The following is a 15037-nucleotide window of genomic DNA, read 5'->3' as shown; positions in this document are numbered from 1 at the left end:
TGAGTCCATATAGATCGCCACCCGCCTGCCCTGGCCCCCTGTGTATTATAATGACATAAAGGCTTACTCATACAGCTCTGGCTGCTTTTGCTGCCCTCGCTATGCTCTCCTGCCATCACTGGGAGTCACTGCAGTGGAACAATGGTCTATAATAGCAGACCATGTGTTATCACACTCCGACATCGCAGCCTTAAATAACTCCTACCATTTCCATCTGTCTCATGCTTTAATGTCTATTAGAAAAACAGCCATATTGTTCCTAAAGTGACCCTTGTAATCATACCACGGTGTTCTTCATTCTCTGTGCGTTTTCAGCTTCTATCAATGTGCACCATCTTTCTTTAAGAAAATAAGAAAGCTCCTCTTTTCTCCCCACTTTATGGTTGTGAATCTCACACAAACAACACAAAAGGGTGGCCAAGGGGAGCAGACTATTGGGCATTGAGGCTCTTTATCAGAAATCATCGCTAAAAATAATAACACATCATCTCACAGCCGATATCCATCTGTGTAAGGGACAGTAAGAGAGCATGTATGCAGTCATATAATTACAATTGTGTCTCTGTGAGCCCTGTGACCAAGATCAATTGAAGTAAGATATACTCAGTTTCCAGGAGGGATATGAATAATGTTGTTCCTAGTTGAAAATTTGCCTTGAAGACCAAATCTGTAATAAATAATGTTAGAAATGACAGGCATACACTTTTGTTCAAAATCATTTCTATTTACAGTTATTTATTTTAACTGTTTACCAAAAGCTATACATATCCATTGTGAAAACAAATGAAAAAAAGCAAACCACAGAAACATGTGAATTAGGGTAGTCCCCATTCCTTTCCCATGATAACCGCTGTCAAGAGAAGGATACTGGCTCAGTGAGACTTTTCAGCGTATATCCTAAGCTTTCCAGAAAGAGAAACTTTCTATGCACACTATTTCATACTATGTCTTACTTCTTCAGGTCGCTTTATAAACACATCTCTTTTCATTCTTTTTAAAGCTGCCTAGCATCCATTATGTGAAATACAGTATTCATTTAACTGATTCTCTTTTGATGGACATTATGGTTGGTAACTGTGGGAGTCCATGGCTGGTGGGGGGGGTTGGGGGGGACAGAGAGGGAGAATAATGAATCCCAGCCAAGGCATGTACCTAACCCTTAGTTGATCTATTTAATAAAACCAAATTATTGCTTATCATGTTTCCTTAAGGTAGACCTCAACCTATATTAACATTTTTTGTTTTGGTAATTTATTTCTCCTCTGAATTTTGCTTTAAGAAATAACATGTAGGAGTCTCACTGGTTTTGCTGAATCCTGCGTGTAATATATTAACTTAAATTGACTCACAAGTCATTTCTTAGCTAATGTTTCTTCATGAAATTAAGAAGCCCACGGAATGTAAATGCATTGACTAAAAACAACCAGGCTTTCTCCCAAAATAATGGTGAATCAGAGTCTGCACAGTAAATACTGCAGCTAATTTCCTCTCAGTTGCTCATGACTCACATCCCTTTCTTTACATTCACAGTTTCATAGAAATCGGTAAATATTGTTTGACACTGATCACAATCAGGCTTGCTTGTTCATTCCAGAGTTTAGACAAGGATCAGAAGACATTTGCTTTTTTCAATTTGCAGGGCTTTCCTATTTCATTTTCAAGACATGCCATTCAATTCAAAAAGGACCATTAACAGGGCATCTTGTGCTGTCACTGCCTCATCCTCTCTTTTCTGGTCATTTTTGCAGGTGTCCACTCCATACCACTGTTTACTTTCTCCTCCTTCTGTTAAAATCCAGTGATGGATTTTTGCTTCCATATGTTTATTTTTCCATGTCCAAGCAACTTATGGTTTAATTGGAGGGAGGATGTTCCATATGTCACTGCCCTGGCCCAGTTGGTACAAATGAAAGAATCCATGATTTCAAGGGTCATGAGCATTGATTTATAAGAAGAAGGATCATGCTTCAGCTTTTTGCATGACCTGTACATGCAGCAAGTTACCTGTAGCCGAGCAGGAATGAAGGTCAGATGGGCAGATTCTGAAACAGAGGCTGGAATGGGGGACCCTGGAGATCCTTAGCTTCTTGAGCCCTTTGTTACGCATGCCCGCTGGCTTGTAATTATGTAGCTTAATGGGGCGCCTGGGTGGCTCAGTCGGTTAAGCTACCAATTTCAACTCAGGTCATGATCTCGCAGTTCATGGGTTCCAGCGCCCCATCGGGCTCTGTGCTGACAGCTGAGATCCTGGAGCCTGCTTCCGATTCTGTGTCTCCCTCTCTCTCTGCCCCTTTCCTGCTCATGCTCTGTCTCTGTCTCTCAAAAATGAATAAATGTTAAAAAAAAATTATAATTGTGTAGCTTAAGCACAGGCCAGGAGGGAGAATGTTTGCCAATAATAAGAGACTACTAACTGATGCCGAAGGCTATTTTGAAAAAAGGTTGGTCCAAGACCCACAAGCTGAAGCTTTCTGTCCTTTGCACATAATGTGTATTAGTGATAGCCTATGAATATTAAGGACAATGTTTGTTGTATCTCCCAGTGGTATTCTTCTTGTATTTTGCCTGTAAGCCTTTCTCTAGTCAAAGGGCAGCGTTGTTTTCAGTCTGTGTAGTATAAAGATGCAGATCAAGAAGTTGGGAAGCAACCCAAAGCCTGTCTTTGATGTTCCATTCGCTGCGTAACCTTGGCCATGTTGTTTAATCTCTCTTTAAACTCAGTTTCTTCATCTGCAAGATGGTATAGGGTGTTTGTAAGAATTACAAGAGATTATGTTCAGCACTGTGCCTGATACACATTCATCACTCCATAACTGGTTGTTGTTCATTGGTAGTGACAGAGAAAGACAATTTTTAAAGGTATGAGATCCTGCAACCCATATAACTCTATATGTTAACTAACTAGAATTTAAATAAAAACTTGAAAAAAAAAAGGTATGAGAAATATTCTTGGATCACTGTTGGTTAGAGAAGGACCCAGCATTGCTACAAACTCATAGTCCTAGTGTTCCATCTAAGAGTCCACACGCAGATGTTCTATTTTCAGAGATTCTTAAGCGCTCTGCGTGAATTTATTAACCACAGTGCCCTAGGGAGTGATGCAAATTAAGAGAAATTTAAGATTCTGAGTTACAAACCACAAAAATTCAGAGTATTAAAAATTCAGTTCATAAGCAGTTTTTTTTTCTTTTTAATCCTCCCTTTATGCATGAAATGTGTCATTGCAAACTCTTATGGAATGTGAAAATGTACCAGAACTCAACTTAATTTCAGATCGTAGGACCTTTGAACTTAAAAATTGTGAAGATTTACAATAAAAAAAAAAAAAATGCAGACTGTGTTCCTACTAGGTTTTTATTGTTCGCTCAGTATTTCACGGAGAAATATAATTTCTTCACAAAGAAGTAGAGTGGCTCAGTGGCTAAGTGAAGCCTTGATATATGTCATGACTGATTTGTACCCCTCCAGCAAGTTCTTTGACCTGAAAAAACCACAACCTGTCAGAGATGGGAGAAATAAAAAAGGCATGCCAGGCAAGGTGTCATAGGCAGACCTTAGTGGGGTAAAATGCCTTTCACGATTTGTATCTTTGTGCATTATAACTGCTAACAAAGTCTTCTGATGTGCATCATTACCCCAGGGCATTTTGGGGTGGGGAAAAGGTTCCTAGCCTTCAGTTAACTGATTTCTTTTTTCAACTATTGGAATTCCCAAATGCCTAGAGCCAGATGTATTAAGTAACAAGCACAAAAGTCTTCCTGTTTCCTGGTCATAAAACTACAGGGTTCATTTCATTTAAACCCAGTGACTTGCTTACTTTTCTTAGCACAGCCATCTCAATCATTTCTCCCCGCTCCTCGTTTTTCCACTATTGCCACGTGGCCAGGGAGCTCGATCTGGAAGCTCCTTCCGACGCTGCTTAAATTTTAGATGAGGTTAACTGCGGGAGAAAAAGGAAAATGTGCTGCCCGGTCATACTTTATACTTCAATACCAAATAAAGTATGGTGTGGAAAAAAAAGAATGCAATTACAGAATGTCAACTGGAGACCGGTCCGTCCTGTTTGTAAAGTGTATAATTACCTCCGGCCACACCAATAATCAATCTGATTGTTAAAACCTTCTGCAGAGTCACCGGGAGGAGAACTCAAAGCCTACAGCATGGGTTTCAAATAAGAACCAGTTGGCTGGTTCTGGAGCTGTGTCTCAGCCTTTCTGGGTCTTTGTTTTCTCAACTATCAAATTCTAATAAGTCTGTCTGCTCCCTCCACTTCAAAGATCATTGGAAGGACCCAGTGGGTTAGTGAGTTCCTTAACCAAGTAGATAATTTTTCCCTCACACCACATTCTGGTTTATAGAAGGGTTACTGAATACCACAGGTGTTTTTCTTCCCCTCCTGTAAGCTCATCACAGTTAGGATTTTAAGCGGTTCTTCTGACAAGGAACTCTCAGAGAATTGGTTCAGCATTGGGCAGTCTCCATTTCCATTTTACAACCGGAAGCAGGTGGAAAGAATTCAAGGCAAGCAGTCTGATTAGTCATAAAGTCTAATTGCAAGGGAGGCTGGGAAGGGTAGTCTTTAGGTGGGTGGCCATGGGCAAAGCCATAAGTCAAGGTGTTCTTTTACTAAAAGGAAGGAGGAAAAAAAGATCCTGAGAGTGATAAGTAGTTTCTGTCACACTGTGTTTGTTTTCTCTGAAGTCTTTTAGGGGGATGGTTTGTGAGAAACTAATCAGTGAGCAAAGAAATAAAACATGGTGATAGATTTTGAATGGTGGAAACAAATGAGATGGAGGGTCGGTAGCGGGATGGGTGGGGGACACTTAGTGGGGTCAGGGATGGCCTCTAAGGAAGGTGACATTTCAGCTAGGTCCTGAAGGGGTGAAGGAGTCAGGCTATGAAGAATGGGATGGCGTGTTCTGGTCAGAGAACAGTGTGTGCTGATAGGAAGGAGGTAGGGACACTATAAAACTGAGAGCTTCAAGGCTTAGAGATTTCTCTGTAAAAACAGAAGATGATGTGTGAAGAAGAGGAAGTGGCTGGTGGACCAGCAAAACCATTAGATTTCATTACTTAATCTATTAGTTTGTATTTCTAGGCATTTACCAAGTGGCTGAGTTGTTGGTGCATGTAGAGAAATGAAACATAGCTCTTTAATAGAATTGACTCGTCCAAATGCCGAGAAAACAAATTAGTACCTAAAGCATGGAGAAAAACAAAGTTCTCTGAAAGGGGATAAACAGGAAAGGCTTCTTGGCTTTGTACTTGTGACTAAACATTGGTTTGGTTTTAATTTGTTCATCCTTAGGGAACAAATTTCTAATGAGAGAGTGCAGTGTACCCAGTTTTACATTTTAACAACAACAACAAAAAGAAATAAGCCCATGCTGTTTAGAAGGACCTTGAGCTAGTACTTTATATTCTTTATTCCTTTTAAGGAAAAAGCCAAGTCCCTGTCATTAAGGACACGATGGTCCATCTGGAAAGAGAAGTATATTCAAAGTTGGGGATTTTACTGAAGTATTTAATACAGTTTACAACTGTATGCCAGGTGTGAACCTCCAAAAGGTGCCCGTGAACAGCAGGTCAGCCCTGGTTGTATCATACACGTGCCATGAGCACTCTATTGCATGTATTAACAGGAAGTCATTAGGTCAGTCCTGGGAGGTTAGAGATTCAGCTGCAAAGGAAATCTGGGGAGATGACATCCTCTTGGATGGTCAGAGTTTTATATTATGCATTTCCTGATGCCCAGAACTTCTTCATCTGAACTTTTCTAAAATACTCAGAATGTTGTACTCTTTGCATTTAAGATGTGATGTTTTATGTATGGAAAGTTATGATATCACATCTTAAAAGGTAATTTTTGTTGCCTGAGTGTGTCCCATTTGGGTGTGTTGCATAATTTTTGTTCAGCACATGTGACACGGTTAGCATGGCCTCTTCTAGTCTGATCCGTTGTTTCCAGTCCTTCTGGTGGGTAACACTTCCATTTAGAAAATCTGAACAACCATTTGTCTCTAAAGGGATTACCCAACGGAGAAAAACAGAACCCCGATGTTCATTATCTTGGAGGAACATTTCATCTTCTTGAACATACTCTACCTGCCAAATCATAGGTATATCACCAAAAATTCTCCTCTGAGTCAGGCTTTCTCAGTTTTTGCACTGTTAACATTTTGGGCCAGATCATTTTGTCCTGAGCATAGTACGATATTCAGCAGAATCCCTGGCTTCTATCACAAGATGCTCGTAGCACCTACCCCTGCCGTGCGATAACCAGAAACGTCTCCAGATATCACCAAGTGGTCTTTGTGTTGTGGATGAGAGTAGGGAGTGATGTAAACCGTTGTTGGCTTGAGAACCACTAGTCCAATAAAATGTGAGGGCCCTAGAGTCCTTTCCTGCAAATGGCTGTCGTAATTGCTGGGTTCCCCCCACCCCACCCCACCCCATGAGGTAGATCTGAGAATTACTCCATATTTTTATAAACTCCATCAAGTCGTCTTCCCAGATGAGAGAGTCATGATGATGTGCTCTGATTGGGCACTGTGGTTTTTGAAGCTGGTTGTGCCATATCTGCTCCCATTTAGCTTTGTGACCTTGGCCAATTTATGTAAACCTCTCTGAGCATCAGTTTTCTGTCTTGAAAAATGGGGCTAAAAGTAGTAACTCCCCATAGGGTTGTTGGGCAGACTCACTCTGGGTCACAAAAGCACTTGATGGATGGAAGGTTGGCCGGATAAAAGGTGGTCATTTGGCTTTCTTCTTTCTTTTTTTTTTCCATTTGATTTATTTTAGAGAGAGAAAGGATGGGGGAGAGAGGAAGGGGGAGGGGGAGAGAATCTTAAGCAGGCTCCATGCTTAGCGCAGAGCTGGACACGGAGCTCGATTCCACAATCCTGGGATCACGACCTGAGCTGAAACCAAGAGTCAGACACTCAACCAACTGAACCACCCAGGTGTCCCAGTGGTCAGTTTGCCTTTCTAAAAGCCCATGATCCTGCAAAATTCTGTTTTTTGTGGGACTCCAGAAGGCAAAACATATCCACTAGCTTGATCGTGGGTACTAAGAGTATATTCATCAAGTATAACTTTTTTAAAATGAAAAAAGAATATATCACTAATACAGTGATTTGGTTTTGCTTCACGTTACAGCAAGGGATCGCCCGATGTGAGTCATTGTTTGACATACAGTCATACACTACAGCTGTGACTATCCCAAATTTAGTCATTTCCAGGTGAACCTGCAGTTAAATGATTAACCTATATTATAAGTGCTATTAAAAAAAACTTCTGATCATGTCTTTCCTATTCTTTCTTGGTGGTATACCTTTGGGTGACATCTAATTTTGATTTGGTAAGATTCAGAAAGGTAGTTTGTTCCTTTCTGTCCAAAGCTTTCCCGGAGTCTTTTATTACCCCGGGAGCTCCCCGTCGCCTGTGGCAGGTGCATACTCCTCAGCATTTTTGCACTTGCCAAGGCACGTTCCTTTTCTGGGTACCCCAGACAGGAGGGAGCTTGCTGCCGTGCGTCTTTCTGTGGGCGTGCCCCTGACCCGCCCCTCCCTCCTCCTCTGTGACCTCCGTGGTACAGGAGCAGTGAACAGATTTCCTACCTAGAGGGTGTATCAGGAAACCACCGATGAAATCAACAGAAATAACAGCAGTTTTGACAGAGGTTGAAACTCGCAGAATTGGAACCTGAGTGACACAAATGTGTCAACAGAAAAACTGGATTGTTTCTCATCAGTGGAAAGACAGATGGGGATCCACACGGCTGTTTCTGCGTCTGTTTCTGCTATTAAATGGCTGTCCTCCACCTTCACAAAGACATGATAAAATTAGGGAATCGGGCTGAGAGTCCTTCATAGCAGTTATAACTAGCTTTGTCACTCTGAATGTTTACTCTAAACCAGGCCCTGGGCTAAGTGCTTCATGAACATCTACTCACCCAATCCTTCCAACAGCCCCCTGAAGCAGGCGTTGCTCCCATTTTACAGATGAGAAAACGGACACAGTAAAGTTAAGCAATTTACCACCATCCCCCCTCCAAATAAGTGATGGAACCGGAATGCAACCCGTCCATACACTCTACCGTCCTCACCCTAGTGGCCATCACGAATTAAGTCTGCGTCATTCCAGCTCACCTATGCTGTTACAGGCACATATATGGAATCACATTTTCCGTGAACTTTTTAAGATTTCAGGTGGGGAAACGGCTTTGCCTTTTAGACTTGAAAATTCAGTCTTGGTCCCATAACTTCTTTTGCAAACCCAGTTGCCATTTAATTATTTCAAATTCTTTAAATAAACTGAAGCCCTTCACCTTTTATGTACGGTTTTTGCTTGCAGGCGGCACGTTTGCTCTCAGTGCAGGGACATGCTGAGTGAAGGCAAAAGCACTAGTGTTTCACATTTGTAAGTGATAAGAGGGGGAGGTGGTGGCTTTCAGAGATCATGTTTCAAGTCCAGCCCTGGTTTTTTTATGTGTGTGGGAATGGACGCAAAGAAAAACACAGCTGAGCTGCATTGTGGCTCTTCCTGTAGAACCTGTTCATGCCCAGGGTGAGTAAACCCTGGTAGAAATGTCTCCCTCAGACAGCCTCCAGTGAAATCCAGTGCCTGGATTTAAAGCAACTTACTTCCCAGCAAGTAGCATCTGGATACGCGCTACACCCCCTTTAAAAACGTGTGTCTCTCTTCTGGGAAGATCTGCCAGGGAAAACTTTGCTCTGTATCTCGCTGATCAGAGGAAGGAGTAGAAGTGGGGAGGTGTCACTGGGTAGGCTTGCTGATGTCAGCCGTGGGAGGCTCTGTTTGTGAAATTGAGTTACACCTAGGTGTCTTATGAAACTCCGTTCACAACTCACCGGAGCTGCTGTCTGGGAGAGGGGAGGTAGAGCCTTGGGGCTTTCCCTCAGATTTCTGTCCCATTTTTGGAATCTCTGGATTAAAAGAAATGAAAACGTCTTGCCTATGGACATTTTAGGAAAGTGGTATGTAGCCTTAAACTTTCACTAATAACTCTCCCAGCCTCAGTGATTGTAGTTACGCTGTCTGTATGTCGGGCAAGAAAGGGCTGTGTTTTTAGTGCGTGCTGATTTATGTTACTGTGTTTGGGATTGGGGGTTCCAATTTGCATGCTTTTGTATCCTAGTTACCTGTGCATAGGGACTTGAGGTTCACACATTCATGAAAAGTTTTGGCTCAAACGGTGGTGCTGAGGGTGTGTTACAGAGAACTTACTATTATTTAGAAAATTGAAATGCTCCTCTGAGATTCTTTGAACATAATTTCAAACTCCAGCCAAAGTGTAATAATCATCAATGGTGGGACAAACGCAACGATGAAGTCCGAGTGGAGACGAAAAGCTGAGGCTCGGGCTAGTACAAGAGGGTTGGGAATGATCCCAGAAAATACAGCCGGGCGTTCAATCTTGTTTGAGACATTATTGGGTTTTCAATCATTTGCACATTGCTAGTTAATTCTGTTTCTCCCAACCAACTGGCAAATGATACGGAGCGCAGCATTAGCATGTCAGCAGTGGGAATATACAAGTGGGTTCTATTTACAAAAACTGGAGGCTCCAGTTCAGAAACCAAGAGGGCAATCCCGCATTTACCCCCACCCGACCTTTGTTCCAGTTCCTGGAGCTAAGTTTCCGTCACATTTAGGGGAACTCTTGCAGGCGGGAAACTGGTATCACAGAGAATCACCCCTGCTTGGGGTTCCGTTTTACTTTCACTTTGCCTCCTTTTGAAATTTAATCTGTGGTTCTACTAAAACACCCCTTTGAATATCTTTCCATTTAAATATGAAGTCAGCGTCTTTGATCAGAAGGCATGTGCTTACTGGAATGTGTGAGGATTTCCTTACTAATTCTCTTTATTTAGTTGAGTCAGGGGGAAAAAATAGTATGCATGTTCCCTATACTTGCCTGGTTTTATAGTTCAAGGAAGATTTATTAGTGAGCTGCAGATTAGTCAGAGAAAGGAATAAAATGGTTTCAGGTTATTGATTTGTAAAAAGATTGTGTCACATATCCGTGCTTTGTCTTAGTGTACCTTCTTGATTATTTGGTGATTAAGATGGGTTTTAGGGGCGCCTGGGTGGCTCATTCAGTTAAGCATCCGACTTCAGCTCAGGTCATCATCTCACAGTTTGTGGGTTCCAGCCCCGCATCGGGCTCTCTGACAGCTCGGAGCCTGGAGCCTGCTTGGGATTCTGGGTCTCCCACTCTATCTGCCCCTTCCCGACTCACACTCTGTCTCTTTCTCTCTCTCTCTCAAAAATAAATAAACATTAAAAATTTTTTAAAAAAACAGATGGTCCTAGCTTTGGTAAAAATTAGTGTTCATTAAAGCTCTATGTTTTTGTTTTGTTTTTTTCTTAATTGCTTAGTTATTCCAATGGAAACAGCTCGAGAACTTGTATTTCCGTGAGAAAAAATTTGCCGTTGAAGTTCACGATCCACGGAGGTGAGGATGACAGCCTTTTCTTTGTTTGGTCCCAGTGACTATCTGAATAACACTACTGGGAACATTCATGTGCAGTTTTTTGTGTGTGGACGTATGTTTTCATTTCTCCTGGATATACTGGGAGGGGAATTGCTGGGTCAAATGGTAATTCTTCCTTTAACCTTTTAAGAAACTGCCACACTGTTTTCCAAAGCGGCTACACCATTTTGCATTCTCACCAGCAATATGTATGGTTCCATTTTCTCCACATCTTCCCTGACACTTGTTATTTTTAGTTGTGTTTTGGTTGCTTTTTTAATAGCCATCCTGGTGATATATAGCGATAGCCCTTCTGGTTTGGATTTGCATTTCCCTCAATTCAAAATGGTGGCCAAGCATCTTTTCATGTACGTCTTGGCCACTGGTGTGTCTTCTCTAGAGAAATCCCTTGTTCGTATCCCTTGCTCACTTTTTAACTGGGTCTTCCTGGGCACTTTAAAACAACGGTTGCCAGGTTATCAACATGGATAGAAGTCAGGATTGGAGGTGCTCCAAGCTCCTCAGAGGAATTCATTTTCAGTCCTCAGTGTTTGCCTTTCAGACATGTTGGTGGATGCTCGGAGGTTAGAGGGATGGGGGCAAACAGCTGTGACAAAAAGATGACCCCAAGAGACAAGTCAGATTCCTGCACAGAACACTGTACCCTTGTCCCTTCTTCCCCGCAGCATCTGCCTGCCCTCCCCCACCTTCCTTCTCCTTTCACTCTCTCCTCCTCTCACCCTTTCTCCTCTTTTTATCTGGTGCATAAGCCCTAAGCTGGACCAGTTTCAGACTTGCATATCTTCAGACAACATTATCATGTTCATCCTCTGATAATGTCATAGCTGGACAAGTCAACCTAGATCTGAGCTGTTCTTTTACCTTAAGGAAGGCGCTGACCCTCCCCTCTTGGCGGTTTTGTCTTTGAAGTATTACCACATTTATTCCCAGACTCTTCTGATGGCCACACATCCTGTGGTTTTTAACCAAACATTTCTGGTACAGCCTCTAATTTGCCTAGTTCTTATCTGCTTTTGAGTATGCGTGTACGCATTTTTGAACATGCTAGTTTTCTAAAAAAAAAGAGACTATCCAGGTGCAACTGGTTTTGTCATAAAAGGAGAAAATCAGAAGCGTGGCCCTTGTTGGCATCAGTAGAGCAGCAGAAAAACAATTAGGTAGATGCTTCGTGATAACATGACTCACTGGTTACATTTTGTGTTGTGCTGGGCCAGAGGTGAATAATTCGAATGCTTTCCTTCATCTTTCAGGATTTCTGTGTCAAGAAGAACCTTTGGGCAAAGTGGCCTCTTTGTGCAAACGTGGTATGCAAACCCTTCTCTCATCAAGTCCATCTGGGTAATGGCAATTAGTCAGCATCAGTTTTATTTGGACCGGAAGCAAAGCAAAGTAAGTAACAAGAGTGCTTCTTATGGGAGCCGACTTCCCTCCCTCGTTTGCTTTCTGTTCGGAAGATAAGCTTTCTCAGAAAAGATGCGAGCACGTGGGTTTTTGGTCTTTGAGTTTTAATAAACTTTTTGACCACCTGTTTTAATTTTTCTTACATTTAAAAGATGGGCGGGGCGCTGGGTGGCTCAGTCGGTTAAGCATCCGACCTCAGCTCAGGTCATGATCTCGCAACTTGTGAGTTCGAGCCCCGCGTCGGGCTCTGTGCTGACAGCTAGGAGCCTGGAGCCTGCTTTGGATTCTGTGTCTCCTTCTCTCTCTGTCCCTCCCCTGCTTGTACTCTGTCTCTCTCTGTCTATCAAAAAAAAAAAAAAAAAAAATTAAAAGACGGGCAACATATACCTGATTTAAAAGTTCTAAGACTCGCCAACTTTTTGGCATGTGGGCACGTGTCCACAGGTGACGTGTTCAGGTTAATGGTTGAACTATACTGTGAGAGGGATTCATGCGTAATTATTTGAACATTTGAGCTGTAAGCTTAAGTCTCCTATGTTTTTCTTCTGAAGTGTCACGTTAGCATATAAAAATTCTGAGTTGTCCTTCGTGACATACTTATCCCATAGCAACTTAATCATTGTATCAGTTTGAAATAGGTTCAGTTGAGTGAATTCTGTTTCAACGTTGTATACCTCTTAGGCAAAAATTCCTTCAGCCAGGAGTTTGGATGATATCGCGATGGATTTGACAGAGACAGGAACACCAAGGGTCTCCAAAATGGTGACACTGGAGGCAAAAAGTCAGTTCATCATGGCGAGTAATGGCAGCTTAATATCTTCAGGTAATGTTTTGGGAAAGTATGAACAATCTTTATTTCGCTATTTTGTAGGGGTCAGCAGCCACTTTTAAATGCATTTTAGACCCATTATTTGGGGAATAAATAAGCATAGCAAAACCTGCAGCATTGCAGCATAAACCAATTTTTTTTAAGTATAAGGAAAGTTAAATTATAAAAAGCTTGTATAAATAACACTAGATACAACGATACTGAGTGCTCAGGGTAACTTGAAAGGACATTTTCTCCCCATACATTCTATCAGCTTCTTCTGCCAATAATTAGTTTCTGTTCAGACACTCAGCTAATTCTCTACTTAATATATAGCCAAACGTGACTACAAGCTTCAAACTTGACCCCAGCCCTAGCCCCACCCCCCCAGTGTGATTGCTGCTGGAAGCCCTTCCTCTGTAGAAATTCTGGAATCTCTTATCACCAAGTATATGTAACTTAACTCAAATGAATTTTCCCATCTAAATCCTATTGTCAGCTCTTAATCTGAAGCACACAACATTCCTTTGCCTTGCTTGCTTGCTTTCTAAAAGGACATTCTAAACAATTATCTCCAGGAACATCTTACCTTCTCTCCTGCTCAGAAAACTGAAATTCTTCCTTGGGTGTGTCTGAAACATTAAGTATTTTATCATCGCTTCTAAAATGACTGAGCCAAAATACAGAAGGTATATATAATACCAGGCTCTGTTGGATGCCCAGAAGCCTGAGAAAATGTTCTCCAGTTTCCTTTTATTATGTTCAGAAACAAGGAGAAAAGAAATAAATTATGATTTAATAGCAGGTTTCACTTAGAAATCCTTTGTCCTTTAAAAAGGAAGGAAACATGCCTCGGATAAACCTTCCCTGCCCTCCCTCCCAATCCCTCCAGGTTCTCAAGACTCAGAAGTTAGTGAGGAGCAGAAGAGGGAGAAAATCCTCGAGCTCAGGAAGAAGGAGAAGCTCTTGCAAGAAAAACTCCTGAAGAAAGTCGAGGAGCTTAAGAAGATCTGTTTGCGGGAGGCTGTGAGTGTCTTCTCTCGTCTGGGGGACGCTTCACTTTGTGTTTGCAACCCCGGCCTGTGTCAGTTATCCCCCTCTCGATTCGGTCCTGTTTTACAGGAGCTCACGGGCAAAATGCCAAAGGAATATCCGCTAAACGTCGGTGAGAAACCGCCTCAGGTCAGAAGGCGTGTGGGCGCCGCGTTCAAACTGGATGACAACCTGCTGCCCAGCGAGGAGGTATGAGCATCAGCACGAGCATTTCTACTCGCCACAGGACAGAAGAGCTGTCAGCTGAATGTGGTTGACCTGTCCCTTTGGTGCTTGAGTCACCGCTGTACATTTTTATCTCCCGCTCGCCACTTGAACGTGACACGGTAGACCACACGATTCTTTCTTTTGTGCACCGTCTCCATACCTTTGAGTTGTTTTTCGCTTTTTTACTCCTCCGCACACAGGGAGCTTGAAACAAACCCCAACTGTGGGTAAACTGAGGAACGTTGTTATGAGAATTAAGAACTCTAGCGTTAGACTCTTCTGAGCAAAACAGAGAAACCTTTGACAAATAAGTTTGCCCTTTCTGAAGTCTCATTTCCCAGACCTCAGTTTCTTCATCCATAAAGTGGGAGTAATCTTTGTTCTTCCCACTGAGGGATGCAAGGAGTTTCAATGAGATAATACGTGTGCAGCATTCGGGTATAATAAAGTTCCAGTATACAGTGTTTTCTCTCATCTGAGTCATCGGACAGTAGGACCCTACTCCTGCTTCTTGCCCAAATTTAGCCATCTTGGCTTTAGAAATGATAGCAGTTTCCATCATGAATAGAGTGAGCTTTGCAACTTATAGAGTATACCCAGTCCTGAGCTAAGTAATGCACATATATTATTCTCATGTAACCTTTGCCGTATTTTTATAAGGTAGATGTTATCTGCATTTGAAATGGAGATACATAGAAAAAATAAAAAGGAAAGAAAGAAAGAAATGGAGATACAAAATGAGAAAAACCTGTAACATTAAAAAATTTCAGCAGTGTTTCCAGGGTCATGCAACCAGGAACCATTAGAAAGAGAAATCAAACTCAAATGGATCTGTCTCTAAAGCTATGTGTGTTAACATAACTGTCTACGTCTGTGAATCTTGGGTGAAGAATCTCTCCTTGAAAAATATCATCACCCAACCAACTAACTGATTTCAGGGGCATTCCCTTCTTTAAAAGAAAAAAAGTCGGATTAGTGATAAGTTGAGGTAAATAGATGAGGAAGGTTTGTCTTCCAGGAAAGTGTTTGAAGTTACATAGGCAGTAAA

General features: G+C 42.0%; 1 protein-coding gene across 11 annotated transcripts in view; it reads left to right on the top strand.

Moving 5' to 3' along the window:
• Nucleotides 1-15037, top strand: part of FRMD4B (FERM domain containing 4B) — a 318608-nt gene that overhangs the window by 283262 nt on the left and 20309 nt on the right. For all 11 annotated transcript variants that reach the window (XM_019469743.2, XM_019469744.2, XM_019469748.2 and 8 more), the window contains 5 exons: nt 10405-10481; nt 11771-11909; nt 12603-12744; nt 13622-13755; nt 13852-13971. In XM_019469743.2, the coding sequence (XP_019325288.2) occupies nt 10405-10481; nt 11771-11909; nt 12603-12744; nt 13622-13755; nt 13852-13971 (612 nt within the window). The remainder of the gene's footprint in view (nt 1-10404; nt 10482-11770; nt 11910-12602; nt 12745-13621; nt 13756-13851; nt 13972-15037) is intronic.

The sequence above is a fragment of the Panthera pardus genome, unplaced genomic scaffold (assembly GCF_024362965.1).
Source record: "Panthera pardus isolate Hobbes unplaced genomic scaffold, ASM2436296v1 HiC_scaffold_8, whole genome shotgun sequence".
NCBI lineage: Eukaryota > Metazoa > Chordata > Mammalia > Carnivora > Felidae > Panthera > Panthera pardus.
This window is presented reverse-complemented; position numbering and strand designations above follow the sequence as displayed.